This window comes from Neomonachus schauinslandi, chromosome 9 (assembly GCF_002201575.2).
Source record: "Neomonachus schauinslandi chromosome 9, ASM220157v2, whole genome shotgun sequence".
Classification (NCBI taxonomy): Eukaryota; Metazoa; Chordata; class Mammalia; order Carnivora; family Phocidae; genus Neomonachus; species Neomonachus schauinslandi.
In genome coordinates this window covers 33098774-33120246 of record NC_058411.1, presented here as the reverse complement: position 1 = coordinate 33120246, position 21473 = coordinate 33098774, and the positions used below count along the sequence as shown (strand labels likewise).

At 37.8% G+C, this 21473-nt stretch overlaps 1 protein-coding gene across 8 annotated transcripts in view; it reads left to right on the top strand.

The window, feature by feature from the left end:
• GPHN (gephyrin) overlaps nucleotides 1-4267 on the top strand; it is a 607453-nt gene extending 603186 nt beyond the window's left edge. For 6 of the 8 annotated variants that reach the window (XM_044918130.1, XM_044918129.1, XM_044918127.1 and 3 more), the window contains 2 exons: nucleotides 2055-2151; nucleotides 3262-4258. In XM_044918130.1, the coding sequence (XP_044774065.1) occupies nucleotides 2055-2151; nucleotides 3262-3395 (231 nt within the window). In that variant the 3' untranslated portion in view covers nucleotides 3396-4258. Of the gene's footprint in view, nucleotides 1-2054; nucleotides 2152-3261 lie in introns of all 8 variants that reach the window. The other 2 variants (XM_044918131.1, XM_044918125.1) reach the window with 1 other exon arrangement.
• The last annotated feature ends 17206 nt before the right edge of the window (nucleotides 4268-21473 follow it).

The window sequence follows — 21473 nt, the reverse complement described above, 5'->3', positions numbered from 1 at the left end:
TCAGAAAAATATTCAAAAGGAAACAGAGGAAACAGTCTGAGTTCACAGCCCACTCCAGTTTTGAACGAATAGAAGAAGTCATTGAAGTGAAACATCAATTTTTTCACCAAAAAAAAAGTCTGTGTTTACTCATGGTACATATTCTTGTAAGCACTGACACTCATAGTAAGTGATTTCTTAAGCTAAGTGATATAATATGCCAGAATTATAATGTCAGTACAACTAAATATATTGATTAATAAAGTATTCTGCATTTTAGTAAAATACCATAAAAATCTAGTCAGTTTCATCTCTTGCTGCAGTTGATTCTTGTTTCTTAATTACCATAAATACCTTCTTTTAAAACAAACAACCCCATTTTTTAGATGAACAAACAGGTATAGGAAAGCAAAATAACTTGCTAATACAGACACCCATTAGCAGTACAAGTGGGAGTCGAACCTGGATGTCAGATATCATCCCATCCTGATATTTGTTCCACCAAACTACCAAGAGCCAATCTGTGCCTTTGCCGACAGAAATATCTGCGTAAACACTTAGCAAATAACACAGCCATGGGAATGGCTCTTGTAGTTTCATGCTGGAGAACACCCATACACAGAGTGACGGACTGATAGACATCTTGCCGTCAAGTAAGCGCACAGTAATTTAGAAATAATGGCAAGTTACCCCTCAGTAGATATGAAATAGAGTATAAGCATAAGCAATATCAAGTGAAAGAGTTGAATGTGATTTAATCAAGGAAAAACACCATAGGGGGTGCCTGGGTAGCTCAGTCCTTAAGCGTCTGCCTTCAGCTCAGGTCATGATCCAGGGTCCTGGGATTGAGTCCCGCATCGGGCTCCCTGCTCAGCAGGAAACCTGCTTCTCCCCCTGCTTGTGCTCTCTCTTTCAAATAAATAAAATCTTTTTTAAACAAGAAAAAAAAGAAAAACACCTTAGAATTGAATTTTATTCGGGATTCCAGAGGAAAAGCAGTAATTGTCAGAGTGAATAATTAGAATGTTTAAAAACAGCATAACCAGAATGGATTGGAGATAGACTTAACTGCATCAAAATTACTGGGATCTTCAAGTTATAATTTTATCATTGGTCTAAGCAATACCTGCTTTAGTTGGATAAAGGGTTTCTGGACCATTTTAAGGTAGAGTAACAAATGATTATTTTGCTAATGGCAAATGAACAAGTCTTATATTCACCAACATTGAACTAATCTTTGATGGGCTATAGTCCATAATTATATGCTCTATAAACTTGTTCAAGGAATACCTCCTAGGCACCTGCTACCAACACATTATCACTTTAATTTATTGGATTTCAGGATGAATTTAATGAAATAGATTTATTTTAATGGCTCTAGGTTAAAGGTTGATTAGTCATTCCATATTTTGTGTGTAAACTGCAGTTGCTATGTTAGAAAGGATTTTATCTTTATTGGAAAGATATGAAAGATGCCCAGCAAAGACTCATTCAGAGGAATTCTTTTAATACCAGTGATGTGCTAAACAAAAATGGTATATTTTTAGGACTATATTGGGACACTAGGGGGATATTTAAGAGAAAGTAACTAACCCTTTTATGTTAAAGGTAGGTATATGAATGGGTAGCTAAAGAGTGTCTCAGTAAATATTTATTGGTTGGATGGACAGACAGATTGACAGACATATAAATGGATATTGAGCTTATTTGTTTGTTTAGTTCTATTTCTTTTATTTTCAGTGTTTAAAAAAATGTGCTTTGATTTCTCAATTCATAGGTCAGAGGTATCTGTACTATCAACCCATAAAATTAGACTTCAAAGATAGATCTTATCTTTTTCATCTGCCCTTTTCCCCACTATGAATACCAACTTCTTAGCCTTCTTTTCTTTTTCACCAGAGCAACCCAACCTCTGGACTTCCTATATTAGGAACTTAAGGTGGCAGTGGTGGAAACAGCAGAATGCCAGGACACTTTTCTTGTCTACTTTATTCCTTGCACAACTTCCACCACCCTGTAGTTTTAAGAGATGATCAGGTGATCGAGTTTGTTTTCATTTACTCTGTATTCTATAGTTATCATGTGATGTAAAACTGGATCCTCGCCCAGAATACCATCGGTGTATATTGACTTGGCATCACCAAGAACCACTGCCTTGGGCACAGAGTACAGGTTAGTCATTCATACCAGTGGGTATTTCTATGCATATATCCTGTTAAAACACAAAACTTATGTATAACCTCCTTCCTTGGGTACACCTAATTTTGTAATTGTTCTTCATTGTCCTTTTTGAAAGATTAGATGAGATAAATTATTTCCAAACAGTACAGCATAAGAAGAAAACAAGAGTAAAAACAAATTTTTTAATAAAGGTTTACTTATTCCATGGAACCATATTTTCTAGATAAACTTTTGAAATACAATTCTAGAATTACAGAAGATTTTTATCTATATGTTCAACCTCTAAGTCCTGAGTATAAAACTTTGGTTGTAGAAGGTACTATGACCATGCTACCCTGTAATGTGAGATTCAAGCTCAATTATAATGTGATTCTCTGTAGCCTCTACTATACCTTAGATATTGGTAAAGTTTAAGGACTGAGAAATCAATATTGATAACTCAAGAGTTCTATAGTTACCTTCTCTAGACTTTAAACTTTTATCCCCAAGTATTCTAGTCATATTTACCTAACTTTTGATGTGTCTCCAGAAAAGCTGTATCACCCTTTAAACAAGGTCCTATCAAGTACAAACATCAGTTAACATAGTGACTGAATACATAGGCAGTGTTTCCTCCGGACCTGCATTCAGATTGGCCACCAACTAGTTAGTAGGACCATAGGCAAGTTACCTAACCTCTTTTGAATCTTGTACAAATTAAATAAGGTAGTTAAGGAAACTACCCGCTGTGCTGACCGGCACTTAGTAAACACTAAAGAAATGGTAATTGTCTTTTTAAAAATAAGTTTTAAAAACCTCTCTTTTCAGACAAACATAACATTTTCGCCTGAACTGAGAAATTCTGTGGCATTTTGCATAAGCTATAAAATCCTGTTTTATTCTTTAGAGCAATAATTTCTAATGTTTATTTTCAAAGTTTAGTGAGAAAGGAGTAGGATACAGTAGCAAGGCTACCTGGAAAAGGGACAGGGAAGCCTCGTCTTCTCTCTTCCTCTCGAAGACCTGTGTTTCTGTTCGTTGGTGTTTATTTTGAAAAGAACTGTAAGGGCTCCAAATGTATGCACTGTGATGTTGCTGCTACAATGAGATATTTCTTTCTAGGTAATCAGATGAGCAGCCGTCTGATGAGCATGCGCAGTGCGAACGGGTTGTTGATGCTACCTCCAAAGACAGAGCAGTATGTGGAGCTCCACAAGGGCGAGGTGGTGGACGTCATGGTCATTGGACGGCTATGATGGTCACCAGAGCGAGAAAGCTTTGATGCATGTCCACATATCATTGACTGTATCCTGTAATATGCAACGGCACAGCTAGGTTTTCTGATCTGGATAAAAGTTGATCTGTATAGTCAACATCTTGAACTATATTTCAAAAGAATTTAAATACACCTTTTAAAGAAAAAAACACCTAAAAATAAATCTTAACAGACAACTCTATTCTGATTATATCAAAGCAAATTTTTCCTTTCTTGCAAATTGCTTTGTGTGTTCAATGCTAGGTCTGATAGCGATAGCTTTTAGTAGACAGCAGTAGGTGCCTGCAGAACTTGTGTTTTTCTCATCTTTAAAATACAACTAATTATGCTCTTAATCAAGGCTGTCTGCTTATTTATACTAGCGTAGGCAACACTTGGATTTCCCTTCTTAGTATGCTTCATAACCGCTTTTCAGAGAGCTTTTGCTTGTTCTTTATCATGTATCTCGTGTTTATGTGCACAGTGCCAACTGAAGAGTGACTGGGTGGGGAGGCCCTGCCCTGCCTCAGGGAGAACCCTCCCCCGCAGAGCATCCGGGAGGCCCCTCCCCAGTAGCCTCGAGGCACAGTACTCTTCGGCAGTAACTGGATACCTTTTATTTGAATAAACAAACTGGGGGGAAAAATGCTTCCTTAAGTGCTGACAGCCTTTTTAACCAATACATTTAAAATTGTACAGAACAAAAAATAAAATCAAAGACTGATCTTGTACAGATATTAGTGTTACCAGCATTCATGTGGAAATCAAGAGCAAAGAAAAAATGTTAAACAACTCTGTACCATAACATTTTCTGTAATGATACTGAAACTTAATGAATAAAAAAAAAAATCCTTGATCATTATTTAAAAATCTATTGTATTGGTCTTGTTATTAAAAAAGAGAAGATTGTCAAGCCATTTTAATGAGGTTCTGCTTGGACAAAAGGAATAGTTAAGATGATGTGGCAAGGGTAAATGGTATAAAGGTGATTGAAAATGTGTTATATCTCTGTATTTTACTACAGCATTGCAAAAATACAAATTAGAAAATACAAGAAAACCTACAGTTGGTCTGGTCTTTTCAGTCATAGCTAGAGAATGGCAAGCAAATTTAGGGGGAAGAAACGATACAGAGGAAAAAAACTAATTTCTTATTATAGATGCAATAAAAACAAATTTCCAACATCTACAGTTCTTTGGAATGGAGAAAAAGAGTAAGTACTGAACCAGAAAATTGCTAGTGAGTAACTGGAAGTTTTTTTTATCATGTTAGGAAGGAAGTGAGAAATGGGAAAAATCAGTGCTACATTATAGAAAATATACAAACAAAATAAACTCTATCCACATGGCTCCAGTAATAAAAACTTAGAGGCACTTCCTAAGTGGTGGTAACAAGGGACATTAAATATCCTGTAAGGTATACTTAGCAAAGCAAACAACAAAAATTGGGCTACTAGTGAACAAGGTGTCAAATGATGGTGATGAATAAAGCCAAGTAGTAAACAAGAAAAATTTGATACTGATATTTGATATTTCCAGAGTTGAAAATAAAATGATCTATATTTTAAGTCTTTTATATTTTCAGTTAAAGAACATAAGGTTAATTAATAGAAATTAAATGAAAGATCATGCAAAGTGTTCTTTACCTATATTCATTGAAGAAACATTTATTAAGCATCTACTGTGTGCTTGGGTACAAGGTACATCATACTACTGTTTAAAAGATGTATAGGGATAACAGCTGACATTATACTCCATCAAGGGAAATGACAAAAATGTACAAATAACTATAATATTTAATATGCATGATATTTGATAATACATGGGAGAGTGTATAGAATGTGATAAATGCTATAATTCAGATTTAAAGAGTTGGAAGAGTTCAAGTGAGAACTTCCTACAAGGTAAGATTTCAAGGGGCAAGATGGGATTTTGGTGGATCTTGAAGGAAGAGTAGAATTTTAACGATGATGATGATGCAGGAGGAAGGGTATTCCAGAAACAGAGGATTATGGACAATTAAAAATAATTATTTTTATTATGGAATGTAAGATCCACATGGCAAGGATTTGTTTATTTTGTTCATTGATATTACCCCCAGATCCTTTGAAGAGTTCCTGACAGATATACATATGTATAGGCATCAGTAAATATTTGTTCAGTGAAACAGATAGTATAGAGCTTATTATATGTCAGGTGCTTTTTTTTTTTTTCATGAGAGAGAGAATCCCAAGTAGGCTCCACTCTCAGCACGGAGCCCAATGCGGTGCTTAATCTCATGACCCCAAGATCATGACCTGAGTGGATATCAAGAGTCAGACACTTAACCAACTGAGCCACCCAGGCACCTCTATTCCAGGCACTTTCTAAGCACTTTTCATATGTTTAATTTTCACAACAACAATAATAGGGTTGTTATTTTTATATTACAGATGAGGAAACTGAGGCACAGAGAAATTAAGAAAATTGTCCATGGTCACACAGCTAGTTAGAGAAGGAACCAGGATTCACACTTAACAATCTGGCTTTAGAGTCCATACTCTTAAACATCAAACTACAGAAACAGAAAACTGATATATTTGTAAGACCAAAAAATACATCACGGGCGCCTGGGTGGCTCAGTTGGTTAAGCGACTGCCTTCGGCTCAGGTCATGATCTTGGAGTCCTAGGATCGAGTCCCGCATCGGGCTCCCTGCTCAGCGGGGAGTCTGCTTCTCCCTCTGATCCTCTCCCTCTCATGCTCTCTGTCTCGCATTCTCTCTCAGATAAATAAATAAAATCTTAAAAAAAAAAAATACATCACATGTTTGAGGCCCAAAGTAAGAAGTTCTTAAACGCCAGGTTAAGAAGTCTAGATTTATTCTAGAGATATCAAACTGTTTAGAGACTCCTGATCAGGGAAGTGTTAGGATCAGAACTGTCTTTTTAGGAAAAAGGTCTGGCAGCACCAAGGAGGATGGATTGGCCTAGAGGGAACTGGAGTGAGACACCAGGTAGGAAGTGATCCAGTGCTGCATCTGGGGGGGTGATGACAGCCTTCACATTAGTGGTGCAAGTGATGGTGGCAGAAAGATCATGACAGATGAATGTGCCTCTGGACATAAAGAATGGAGAGAGTTTTATGACTGATTTCAAATTCTGAAAAGGAAGGTATTGGAGTAAGAGATGAATCAAACTCTTTGGCCTTAGCTGACAGAGAAAATGTTAAACCATTAGCAAGAAATGAATTTTGTGGAGGAGATGATGGGTTTGGATACGTGTTTGAGATGCCAGAGGAATACTAAGGTAGATATGTCCTGTTGGCATTTAAAAGTGTAGGTTAGGATTTCACAAAAGAGATACTGGCTGGATATAACCTTGGGGATCATTCACATGGTAGTGATATTTAAAATATAAGGGTGGATGGGCAAGATTAATAGGAGAAGAGGACAGGGCCTTGGGGAGCACCTTATTTTGAAGTGTTGGAGAAAAAAGATCATGAATAGAATGAAAGAAAAAGACGTTTGTGGAAAAGAAACCAAGTAATTAAATGTCCCCAAACCAAGGAGAGTTTCCAGAAGGAAGGGTAATCAACCACCAAAAAAAAAAAAAAAAAAGTCAAGCATGAAGGCTCAAAATGATTTGCTGACTAGGCAATCATTTGTGAGCTGCAAGAGTGCAATTTCAATAGTGGGTTGAGGGCAAAGCCAGGTTGCAAAATAGAGTTGAATATAGATTATTTGGAACTTGTACATGAGAAAAGATAGATACAGGATGGTAGCTTAAACTGATAACAAGGTGGAAGAAAGACTTTTATTTGTGAGTTTTGAGAAAGAAGGAAAACAGTAGTGGGCATATTAAAAATGCAAGAGTAAGGTGCCAGATGGAAAAAGAAGATAAAGGAAGGGCTGGATTTAAGGATATGCTGGGGGCCTAATTAACCTAGAGAAGAAATGGAACATTTTTTCCTTCTGAGTTAGAAAAGAGATAAAAAAAAATATGAATACATCTGAAGTAGATACAAGGGAAATTTAAGATTCAATGAAATGGTTCTACTTGGCACAATGGAAGTTGATGCCATTTAATCTATTTGCATTTATTTGACCTAGTTATTTTAGAATTACACATATATGATATATTACAATTTTTTGTCTTAGTTGATACTTAAGTAAAAGACTATAGATGACACCTTCAGATTCTTGCTTCTAACTATGTGGAAGTCAAGCAGTTCCTTTTTAACCTTTTTTGGTTCTGTGTTTTAGTTGTTTCAAACCATATCACACAATGAGAAAAAGAACATAAGCAGAGTAAGTGTGCCAAGTAAATGCTATTAAATGATGTTGTATGTTACAAGTGGATTCTTTGGATGGCTTTCATTTTTAAAATTATTTGCTAATGAACAAAACTTTGTGGACCTAACCCACAACCAACTCTTGATCTTCATGAAACTCTACATAACAAGGTAAGTCTTTATTATTCCCAAATATAGAAAGTGGACATTTGTGTAAATACAGGATTCAAAGCAAATAAACTATGTGTCTTGTTATTCCAATGATGATGGATCTAAGTTAAATAATGCATTGCATTCTAACATGCTTATAAGAAGTATTAAGCTGCACTCTATAACAGAGAATTACATTTTTACAATGTTCATCAATAACTTGGCCTAGAGCCAAAAGGTTAAAGAATTGTTCAACTTGGGCCATTTTCTATGGTCAGCTACCAATATGTCTCATGAAGTATTTTTGCAATAACTCAATAATTTATTTAACAAGCATTTATTAAGTCCCTACAGTATGCAGGCTCCATGCTGGGCACTGAGGTTACAGTGATGAATGAGACAAAGACTCTGATATCCAAGTGGAGGACATAGATTTTGAGAAAAAAATTTATTTGAAATATAGATTATGAAAAGTCTATGAAGAAAATCCAGTGATATGTTAGAGAGTAACTGAGTGGAGGCCTAGATCATATTAAGTTGTTGTGTCAGGGTGCAGCCATTAATAAAAAAGACTATTGAGTCAGGGTGCAGCCATTAATAAAAAAGACTATTGAGACTTCACTGTACGAATAAGTTAAATAAGTGTTAGAGACCTGGAAAAGCACGAAGGAAACATTAAGATGTCAGAGGAATAACTACAGGAAGCAACTATCACAACTGGGTCTGGGAGGCAGGAGGAAGAGTAATCAGAATCTAGACGTTCAGAGGTCAGACCCTTTGGAGCTAGGACTCAACCCTTTAAGGAGAAGGCACTGCCCAGCTGCTAATTCTGAGTGGGAAAAAAAAAAAAAAATGGAGGCTAGAACCAGTTGCTGTTTCCAGGGCAACACTGACAGAAACACAAAGGGAACAGGAAGAAGCACAAGTTCCTTCTTCCCTCCCTATGCTTTCCAAGCTCCCTATAGTCTAATGCAACTTATCGTTGAACGTAACAGGAAGCCAGCTGGTGAAAGACACCGTTTGCAGAGTTCCAGCCCCAGCACCACCATGCAGAACACAATGGTGGATTTAGAGCTGAGAGACAATCACTAGCAAAGTGATGGAGAAGGGGTCTCTAAGCAGGTGACCTCTGAGCTCAGATCTAAAGAATGAAAATAAGCCCCACATGTTAAGAACTGAGAAAAGAGCATTTCAGACAGAGGAAAGGGCTTAAAGAATACAACGTCAGAAAGGACACAGAGTATGATGAGCAATAGGGGTACAGTCTGAGATAGTTAGAACTGAAGCCAAGATGGAGCCAGATCATGCTCACAAATGTGCAGGCTCTTGGGTGTAATACTAAATACATACACACCTTATGATATATGCCAAATCTGCTAAGAACATTGGGAAGGCACTAAAGGTTTAAGAAAAAATCTATTATTTTCTAAATACCCATTGAGTACAAGGCACCATGCTAGACAAGGATTCTTGGAAACAAGGAACTCATTCTCTTTGCATTAGACACTCCTACAAGGAGTGCACAGACCTGTTCCTCTGTCGGCATTTTGTTTTCTGGTCTACCCAGTTTCCGAAACCAGAAACCTCTGAGTCATTCTTTCTTCTCACTCCCCACATCCAATTAGTCACCAAATTCTGTCAACTCTACCAATAGTTACTAAATAACCCTCTCCTTTCTATTCTAAATGCTACTACCTTGATCTCTCCTCTGCCCCAAGAACTGCCCTCCCCAAATCCATCCTTCACACTGCTGCTAGAGTGATCAATCCAGATCACAAATCTCCTCAGGCTAAGACTTTGTTAGAAAACTACTGCAGCAGATGAGGCCCAAGCGCCCAGTTAGGGCGTTCAAAGCCATCTGGAACCTAGCCCCTCCCTCCTCCAACTCCACTGTTTCCCTCCCGCTTTATGTAACACTGGACCATTTGCAGTTACCCCTTCAAACCACGTGGTTTTAAGCCTCAACGCCTTTGCCCAAAATGGCTAATCTTTCAGGACTTAGCTTGGGCATTAACTCCTCCAGGAACCCTTCCCCAAATCTCCAAACTGGGCTAAGTGCCCCTCATCTGTGGTGCCACTTATCACTGCATCTCGTTGGAATAGTCTACTTATATGGCCCCTCCCCCAGTTGATGGTAAGTTCCTTGAGGGCAAAGACTGTTCATCTTTGTAGCCCCAGCATGGCATGGTGCCCTGTAAATAGTAGGTACTCATAACTGAACTGACCAACAGAATTACCTTGTATAGCACTCACCAGGGAGCCAAAGACAGAACCTGACAGGAAAACTTCAGGAAAGCGTGGAACATGCAGCCGAGAGGAGCCCATGAAGGCATGAGCAAGTGGGCACATCTCATGAGGGACAAGGACAGAGGCTCATTGGTCACAGACCTCACTCTGACAGAGCACCTCATATTCGGACTTGTGCCATCATCTCCAAATGAAGTTATACATATGGTTTTATATTCTGTGCATGTTTAAAAAGAATTAATATTTTAAAGGTAAATGTTTAAAATATATCATAATTTTTATTTCCCTCTTTTGCTATTTCTTCACTTTTTAATATACCAATAGCCTTTAAAAAATGGAAGTGAGATAATGAAGAGTTTCATCAAGGTACATCAGAATTAATATCAACATGGAAAAGAGGAGATCAGATTTATGCAAAAATGTTTCCTGGCCTTGAGGCAGGAAGAACAGGAACATGGCAAGTGGTGATCATGCAAGAAATATGCTGAATGAAGAATTGGATGACTAGAAATCTAGCCAATGGTACTCATATGAGGAGAGCAAGAATTTTCCATCTGACAGGGGACATTCAAGATAGAAGACAGGAAAAGGAGTGTCTAATGCAAAGATAACAGGAAACCCTTTGAGCTTGCTCACAGAGAGGCTGCCCTCGCCTACAGACTGAACCAGTTATATGCGGAGGGCTCTCACCAGGCCCTGATGCCTTTAAACATTGAAGTTATACATCCACCCCTCAATTCTGCCTGCTATATATCCTATGAGTGTGGATGCCATGGTCTCCGTGACACCAACAGCTGGTCCCAAATTAAGTTACAGTTCTTGAGGAAACAGGAATATAATCATCCTCTCAAAAACTTGCATGGTTCATGTTTATTCTGAGAAACTGAGTTTTCTCTGGGCCTTGTCAAAAGCAAGTGTTTAAGTCTAGAATGGTGGCCCAAATGAAGTAAATTCACTAAGGTAGTGGGCCCCCAGGCCTGAGTGGTCAGTTAGTATCCTCCTGTGTCCCTCTATCCTCATGAGCAGGCAAGGAGGTGGCTAGATAGATGGGAATCTGCAGCACTTGGCTAAAACACAAGGATGAAGAGGAGGATCTGATAGGGAAGAGGAGAATCTTGTAACCATACAGAAAAGCAGAGACAAACAACCTACTCACATACAGTAGTCCCTTCTTATCCATGCAAGATGCACTCCAAGACTCCCAGTGGATGCCTAAAAACATGGGCGGTACCAAACCTATATTAACTGTTTTTTCCTATACATACATACCTATGATAAAGTTTATAAATTAGGCACAGTAAGATTAACAACAACTAATAATAAAATAGAACTATAGCAATACACTGTAATAAGAGTTATGTGAATGAGGCCTCTCTCAAAATATCTTATTAAACTGAACTCAGCCTTCTTGTGATGGGTGTGAGATGACAAAATGTCTACATGATGAGAAGAAGTGAGGGGAATGACATAGGCACTGTGATGTAGTGTTAGGCTACTATTGACCTTCTGACAAATCATCAGAAGGATCATCTGCTTCCAGACCAGACCACTGGTAACTGAAGCCACAGAAAGGGAAAGAGGGACTACTGTAGCCTTAGAGAGAGAGAAGACATTCAGAGAGAGAGAATGCCATGTATTTACTAATATTCATTCATTCATCCAACAAATAATCACTGAGTGCCTACTATATAGCATGTGTCCAGAATACACTAGATGCTGGAGGCAGGAAGATGCCTCTGCTCTCTAAGAATGCTACATTCTCTTGAAGCTTTTCTGTACAAAAGCTCAAAGTGACTTAAATATGTTTAAGTCTCTGAAAATTAGGATATAAGGAAATGGATAAATTATCAATTGAATGGTAAGCAATATAAAGTGTTTTCTTTCTCAGTATGAGATCTTTGCCATGGTGATTCTCCTGCTAAGTTGACTTTTCTCTCCAAGGAAGCCTCTGTAAACTTCACACCACAACCAGAACTACCACTCCTGAGCCATCTGGGATCCCCAGGAATGCTGGCAACACTTGATCTCAGTGGCTACGTCACGGCTGCTCCGTCCCAGCACTCTTCTCTTACTTCAGAGACTATGTCAGCACATTGTGATGCAGGAGCATTAGAACAATGCCCAGAGCAGCCTGGCTTCCTGCACTTCTTTTACTAAGTGGTTAGTTGCCTGCCCGGTAGACATAAACACCTTCTGCCAAAGAAATGTGAAAAGAGTTGGAAACCTGCTATTTGGAGACCATTCTCCTAAGTAGACATCCAGGAGATCTCCAGAGATCTATTTCAGCCTCACGTCTATGTAAGTGACTGTGTGATTACTGCGATTTTGGTGAGAACCTGAGGAAGAAGGAAATGGACATTAGTTGAATGAATTCTAATAATTCAAGGGCAAAAATATCTATTTCCTTTCCATCTTTCTCTTTTCCTCCTAGTTTCATGTCTTACACAGCAACCAAAACAAGCAGGAAACCTCAGAGACTTAAATCTGGTTACTGAATTTTTCTTAAAAATGATTTCGTTGAGAATTCGAGTTAAAATGAAAACAAATTTTCTAATTGTTTTTAAATTTTGGTTTTCCAAACCATTAGCCCAATTTTCTCTCATGAGTGAAACTTGAGTGAACTTATGGAAAGACAGTCGTTTTTAATTATTCAAATGGAAGAGAAGATCTAGAATATAGGGCTTTTCTGTTCAAAGCTGAAAGGTTAGCTTGGGATCCCATGAAGGAAGCGGGGTCCACAACAGCCAAACCTTCTCAAAAGTACAACCAGAGCTGCAACATCAAATTGTGATGGACCAATCCTAAAAATATGTTTATTGTGGTGTTAAGAATCTTACAAAAAAACTAAGGAAATGCCATGCTTCAAAGTGCTGTGCAGAACCAACGTCAAAGCACAAATACCACAGAGAACAGTTTTAACAAGTAATGGGTAAACACCACCATTTAAGACTTTTTATGTAATTACAGGCAAAAAATAACACACAGAGAAGAAAAAGACAAGAGAACGTAGGTGTTCAGAATTCTCTCAACTTTGCTGTAGGTTTGAAAAATTTTTATAACAAAATATCAGTGGGAAAAGATGCAATGGGAATGGTAAATAGCAAACAATTATAGAGAATATTTCAGGGGCATTTATAGACCTCCCCCAAATTAAGCAGTCAGAAAAGTCCCTGAAAACATTTCCATGTTGGCTTCCAGACTCCTCCCTCCCCATCCCAATTTCCATTAAACTCAAGCTGTCACCAGTTCAAAAAATTCCCAGTGACTACATTCATTCCTGGGAAACTCAAGACATCCTACCACCACCCACGGGTGAGTGTACTTCATATCCACAGTATTCTTAGCCCTAATGGGGCCTTGGTGATCTTGAAACATTACGCACATAGGGAAGTCTGGTGATGTCATGGAAAGTCTGGAGCAAAAGCTGAAGAAGTTCCACCCCTGTAATGTAAACACCTCATTGCTTCTCTCTGCTTGGTTTCCCCCTTAAACTACTGGCATTGGTTTCTGGTCTGTAATCAGATTTAATATGGAATCTCTCTACCTTTTCTTTTACTAAAAGTAGCCAACAATGCTTTTTCGAATGACAATTACAGTGTAATTCTGCAGAAAAAAATGTAACCTTTTGTAACTATCTGCTGAATTAATCTCCATTCAGTTAAAGCTGAAAAAAAGAAAAGAGGATGGGGGGGTGGTTCCTAATTAAAAGAAATAACAAAGAATGTAAAGAATCTACTAGTGACCAGAAAAGTTGGGATCCATCTCAAATGGAATTAGATTCCTCTGTGCTCTGTAACACAGTTAAAAACGTTATACATGCTCTCAGGTACATTACTTGCTTAACTAGATGTATAAGACATTTAAGGAGCCTAGTGAAAGGCATAAATTATTGGAAAAATATAAACTGTGATTGTGAAAACTAATACACAATTCTGTTAGAACAAGTTATAACAGAAGATTCTGTGTATCTGTGAAATGAAGCTAAGTTCCCAGGGATGGCCTCTAGCAACCCTGCTTTGTTTCTCTGCTCTAATTCACATACTCATTCAAACCATATTTATTGTAATTCTATAACATATACATTCATTGATCCTTTAATGTGATTGAGCTACTTTAAGACTAAAATTTACTTTTCATTTATGAGTTTTATATTGCAGACCTCTATTGTACATGTAATGTTAATAAAGCAAGATGGTATGAACTTTCACAAAGAATTTGCAGACAAGACTTGCTTTATTTTTAAAATATGTAGAATCTACAAATGTTGTGCTTTTTTTTTTTAAGATTTTATTTATTTGACAGAGACACAACAAGAGAAGGAACACAAGCAGGGAGAGTGGGAGGGGGAGAAGCAGGCTTCCCGTGGAACAGGGAGCCCGATGTGGGGCTCGATCCCAGGACCCTGGGATCATGACCTGAGCTGAAGGCAGACGCTTAACAACTGAGCCACCCAGGTGCCCCACAAATATTGTGCTTATTAATGTGAATGACATTGTAGCAAATTTCACTTGCAATGGCTCTCTGCTTTGACTTCTCATCATAATGACTATGGTCATATCATTCTCTAGCCTGCAGTGGTCATGCAAAGAAACATAAGTGCACTATGCATTGTCTACATTTATCCTTATTTAAAAAATGTATCCACGGAAATGGTGAAAATGTTCTAAGTTAGATTTTGGTGGCGGTTGCACAACTCTGTAAATACACTAAAAATCATTCAGTTATAGCCTTTATTTTTTGTTGTTGTTGTTAAAGGTTTCAGTTATTTATTTGAGACAGAGAGAGAGAGCACAGAGGGAGAGGGAGAGGGAGAAGCAGACTCCCCACTGAGTAGAGAGCCCAAGGCAGGGCTCAGTCCCAGGACAATGAGATCATGACCTGAGCTGAAGGCAGATGTTTAACTGACTGAGCCACCGAGGCACCCCCAATTATAGCCTTTAAATGAGTGAAGTTGATAATATGTAAATTATATCTCAATAAAGCTATATTAAGAACTGATCCATAGATTAAATTATTAGGAAAACAAAACTATCTGTAAAAGTCCAGCCCACACAAATTAGAATTATTTTGAATCATCAAAATTAATAACAATATCTCAGTAAGGGTTGCTGGTTGGATAAGAGGACTGGGGGGCTGTGAGCTGTCAGGCTACTATTCCATGGTCTTCCCACAGGAAAGCTCAGCAGAGCACGGGGTACTTATCAGAGTTGAGGACCATGAATTACCTACTGCTTTTTAAGAGAAAAATCATGTCTCAAGCATCAGTTTAGCCACTGGGCACAATTAACTTTGGTACCTGTTGCAAGAGATTGTGATGTTCCAAATAGGTCCACACCATGATTGGTAATTTCTGCTTTTAAAAATATTTAATGTTACAGGAAAATATTAATATGTATTATATATAATATGCAATATATAACTAATATACAATATTGTATATTTTATGTATTATATAAATATATATAAATTTATAAAACTAGAAAGACACATATATACCAAAACTTTAATACTATCTGATACTGAAAGCAAATCTAGTAAACAGTTAATTCAACAGTTGATGATTCTGCTTTTGGACCTTTGACAAAATGTGTGGTGGTGTGTGTGTTTGGCCAAAATCGGTTTCACAAAACAATTCATGTCTCAAGAACAGTGCAATCTCGGCTTATTACCAGAATAATTGGAGAGGTGGGGGCAGGGGTTGTGGTGTACAGATCGGTAATCTCAAATGACAGTTACAATAAAACTAGTTAAAATTCAGCACACATTTACCATCTCTACACATAATTCAAAAGTCTCAAAATAATTCCAGAACAAATGTTTAGAAACAAAGAACCACCACACCAGTGAAGATAAAAGATTCTGTTACATGTTTAGCTTCTTAGCTGACCTCCCCTTCATTCCAGAGTTCAAAAGGGATGAGAAGGGCAAGGCCTGATATGGCTGCAAATCCATTGACTCTCTCCCCTCCCTCTCATTTTCCGTTCCTTCTCTGTGGCCCTAAATTCACAATATTACTTGCTCCCTCAGGAGATCATTACTGATTGCTCTCTGGAGGGACTGTTCTCACATGGAAGGGGTCCTGGGGACCACATAAATGACTGTGCTGGGAAGGGGCATTCCCTAGTCCTGGTGACCTTGGAACATCCACAGATTAGCAAGAATTTGTAAACAGTAGGCATACTGCATGTTGTCACTTTCTTAGAGTGATTTTTTCAAAAATGTACACTTTATCACTCACTTCTGGATGAGCAAGAGTTGACTACTGAATTTCATCAAATCTAAGATCCATCAATTATCCATTATGTTATGGACCACAGAGAAAGAAAAAAATGCTGCTAATTACATAACTAAATGCTTTCTTATTACTTAGAAGTTTTCGCCACAATGTCTGTCATACTCTATTCTGTCATCCTCTGTGCATTTCTTAAAAGAGTGCTCCACTCCAGTCTCTGGGATCTCCTTCCAAGCCTCTGACATGCCTTCTGCAAGTTTTCTACTGGAACTTTCTTAACCACACCAGAAGGTGTCAACAAAAGGTTTTCAGGTAACTATTAGAAACACATTTTATTTTTATTCAAGTATGAATTAACATACAGTGTTATATTAGTTTCAGGTGTACAATAGAATGATTCAACAATTCTATACATTTCTCAATGCTCATTAAGATAAATATACTCCTAATTGCCTTTATCTATTTCACCCATTTCCCTCCCCGCCCCGCCCCAAGACCACCAGTTTGTTCTCCATATTTAAGAGTCTGCTTTTTGTTTTGTTTTGATTCTTCAACTCTACATGTGAGTATATGGTATTTGTCTTTCCCTGAATGACTCATTTCACTTAGCATTATACCCTCCAGGTCCATCCATGTTGTTGCAAATGGCAAGATCTCATTATTTTTTATGGCTGAGTAATATTCCATTATATATATCTATATATCACATCTTTCCTTTTAAAGATTTATTTATTTATTTGAGAGAGAGTGCGCTCGAGTGGGGGAAAGGGCAGAGGGAGAGAGAGAATCCTCAAGCAGACTCCCCACTGAGAGTGGTGTCCAACACTGGGCTCAATCCCACAACCCAGGATCATGACCTGAGCTGAAATCAAGAGCCAGCCACTTAACTGACTGAGCCACACAGACGCCCCTATATACCACATCTTCATTCATTCATCTATCAATGGGCACTTGGGTTGCTCCCACATCTTGGCTTTTTTTTTTTTTAAGATTTTATTTATTTGACAGAGAGACAACAGGAGAGGGAACACAAGCAGGGGAAGTGGGAGAGGGAGAAGCAGGCTTCCGGCTGAGCAGGGAGCCTGATGCAGGACTCAATCCCAGGACCCTGGGATCATGACCTGAGCCAAAGGCAGACACGTAATGACTGAGCCATCCAGGAGCCCCTCTTGGCTTTTATAAATAATGCTGCAATAAACGTAGTGGTGCATATATCTTTTTGAATTAGTGTTTTTGTTTTCTTTAGGTAAATACTCAGTAGTGGAATTACTGGATCATATGGTAGTTCTATTTTTAATTTTTTGACAAATCTCCATACTGTTTTTCATAGGGCCTGCACCAATTTGCATTCCCTCCAACAGTGCATATGGGTTCCTTTTTCTCCACATCCTCACCAACATTTGTTATTTCTTGTCTTTTTGATTTTAGCCATTCTGACAGGTGTACAGTGATATCTCCTTGTTTTAATTTGTGTTTCCCTGATGACTAGTGATGTTGGGCATATTTTCATGTGTTTCTTGGCCATGTGAATGTCTTTGGAAAAACGTCTATTCAGGTCCTTTGACCATTTTTAAATTGGATTATTTGTGTTTTTTGGTGTTGACTTGTATAAGTTCTTTATATATCTTAGATATTAACCTCTTACCAGATATATCATTTGCAAATAAATTCTCCCATTCAGTAGGTTGCCTTGTTCTGCTACTGGTTTTCTTTGCTGTGCAAAAGCTTTTTATTTTGTTGTAGTCCTGATAGTTTAATTTTGCTTCTGTTTCCTTTGCCAGAGGAGACATCTAGAAAAATATTTCTACAGCTGATGTCAAAGAAATTACTGCTTATTTTTAAAGCAATTTTATAGTTTCAGGTCTCACATTTAGGTCTTTAATCTATTTTGAGTTTATTTTTGTGTATGGTGGAAGAATGTGGTCCAGTTTCATTCTTTTGCATGTAGCTGTCCAGTTTTCCCCACACCCTTTGTTGAAGAGACTATCTTTTTCCCCATCGTATATTGTAGATTAATTGACCATAAAAGTGTGGGAATCAATTCTGTTCCTTTGAACTATGTGGCTATTTTTGTGCCATACTGTTTTGATTATGACAGCTTTATAGTGTATCTTGCCATCTGGGGTGTGATGTCTCCAGCTTTGTTCTTCTTCAAAATTGCTTTGGCTATTTAGGGTCTTTTGTGGTTCCATACAAATTTTAGGATTATTTATTCTAGTTCTGTGAAAAATATTGTTGGTATTTTGATAGGGATTGCATTAAATCCGTAGATTGCTTTGGACAGTGTGGACATTTTATCAATATTGTTTCTTTCAATCCATGAGCATGGAATATCTTTCCATTTGTTTGTGTCCTCTTCACTTCATCCATCAGTGTTTTATAATTTTCAGAGTACAAATCTTTCACTGACTTGGTTAAGTTTATTCCTAGATATTTTATTCTTTTTGGTGCAATTATAAAGGGGATTGTTTTCTTAATTTCTTTCTGCTACTTCATTATTGGTATATAGAAATGCAACAGATTTCTGCATATTAATTTTGTGCCCTGCAACTTTACTGAATTCATTTATCAGTTCTAGTAGTTTTTTGGTGGAGTCTTTAGAGCTTTCTATTTATAGTATCATGTCATCCGCAAATAGTGAAAGTTTTACTTCTTCCTTACTAATATGAGTGCCTTTTATTTCTTTTTCTTGTCTGATTGGTATGGGGAGGGCTTCAGTATTATGTTGAATAAAAGTGGTAAGAGTGGATATCCTTGTCTTGTTCCTGATCTTAGAGGAAAAGCTCTCAATTTTTCACCATTGAGGATGATGTTAGCTGTGGGTTTTTCATATATGGACTTTCTTATGTTGAAGTATATTCCCTCTAAATCTACTTTGTTGAAGGTTTTTATCATGAATGGATGTTGTACTTTGTCAATGCTTTTTCTGCATCTTTTGAAATGATCATATGGTTTTTATCCTCTCTTATCAATGTGATGTATCACGTTGATTGATTTCCTAATACTGAGCCACCCTTACACCCCAGGAATAAATCCCACTTAATCATGGTGAATGGTGAATAATTTTAATGTGTTGCTGGATTTGGTTTGCTAATATTTTATTGAGGATTTTTGCATCTATGTTCATGAGAGATATTGGCCTCTAGCTTTATTCGTTTTGTATTGTCTTTGTCTGGTTTGGGTGTCAGGGTGATGCTGGCCTCATAAAATGAATTTGTAAGTTTTCCTTCATCTTCTATTTTTTGAAAAAGTTTGAGAAGAACAGGTATTAACTCTCCTTTAAATGTCTGGTAGAATTTACCAGTGAAACCATCTGGTCCTGGATTTCTGTTTGTTGGGAGTTTTTTGATTACTGATTCAATGTCATTGTTAGTAATTTGTCTGTTCAAATTCTCTACTTCTCCTGATTCAGTTATGGAAGGTGATGTTTCTAGGAACTTAACCATGTCTTCTAGGTTTTCCAATTTGTTGGCATATAATTTTTCATAATATTCTCTTATAATCTTTCATATTTCTGTGATATCTGTTGTTCTTTTCCCTCCATTTCTGATTTTATTTATTTGAGTCTTCTCTCTTCTCTTTTTCAGTGAGTCTGGCTAAAGTTTTATCAATTTTGTTGATCTTTTCAAAGAACTAGCTCCTGGCTTCATTGATCTGTTCTATGGTTTCTTAGTCTCTATTTCATTTATTTCTGCTCTAACCTTTATTAGCTCCTTCCTTCTACTGGCTTTGGGCTTTGTTTTGTTTTGTTTTCCTAGCTCCTATAAGTGTAAGGTTAGGTTGTTTACTACAGATTTTTCTTGCTTCTTGAGGTAGGCCTGTATTGCTATAATCTTCCCTTTTAGATCAGCTTTTTCAGCATTTCAAAGATTTTGGACTGTTTTCATTTTCATTTGTCCCCATGTATTTTTTTTTTATTTAGAGACACATCTTAAATGGCAATTAAATGCACCCCTTGTAGTACAATCAATGTACATAATTTAATATGAATAACCATGATTGAGTTCATGCATGTGCCTCCAAACAACAGCCACCATGCAGTTGCCCCCACGCCCTCCCCAGCACAAGGAACATTCCATTTCAGAGTTGTTAAGCTGAGGAAAAAATATGTTTCTTAGAATGAATGACTCGGAAAATATGAAACTGTAAGTGAGCAGGAGAGAACCCAACCTAGCAAATGCTGAGTAAATTATACCTTTTTGACAGAGAGGCAGGTGTTGATAGACCAATATAGGCCTTCAGTGCTTACCATGTGATAGCTATGGTGTTCACTGTTTCCTATACATCACTGCATTGAGTTGGGTCATTTTATCTTCATCTTACAGATGAGGAAATTGAGCTCAGAGATGTTAAGTAACATGCCCAAGGTCTCAAAAGTAGGTGACAGAGCCCAAATATGAACCTGGATGTGTCTGACTCCAGAGTCCTTTATATTCCCACAATACCAGTTTCCATAGTGGCCTCATGGCACTTGAGTTCTTTTTTTTTTTTTTTTTTAAGATTTTATTTATTTATTTGACAGAGAGAGAGAGAGAGCAGGAACACAAGGAGGGGGAGTGGGAGAGGGAGAAGCAGGCTTCCCGCTGAGCAGGGAGCCCGATGTGGGGCTTGATCCCAGGACCCTGGGATCATGACCTGAGCCGAAGGCAGACGCTTAACGACTGAGCCACCCAGGCGCCTGGCACTTGAGTTCTGATGGTGATTATGGTCGCTGTTCACCTGGCCCAGGTATTCCTGAAGGGATTCTTTAAGTCAGAATTTTATGAAGAGAAGAAGGTATTGTCTGTAGTGACTGCCAGCACAATATGGAGAACTTGACACAAGTGATAAAAGAGTGAGCGTAACCATATGTAAGGATATTCATTCATACAACTACCACCAGCTGGAAAGTTAGTAATCGAGGCTACTCTGGCTTTTTACAGGAAGAAAATAACTCGGGCTTCTTATGACCCTCCATTTTACAATAGTTATTTGAGACTGTATTACTTCCTTTGTCACATTATCAAATATCTTCCTTGGCTATAAGAGCCCAAGATTCCACTGTTTGACAGTTTCAGGCCGACCCTGAGCTATGAACTCATGACTGGCTGGTTCCACTCACCAAAAGACCATGATTAGAATCATTGACAACAGCTCAGCTCAGATATAGACAGCAGCCCTAGGAGCACATCACCCACCTT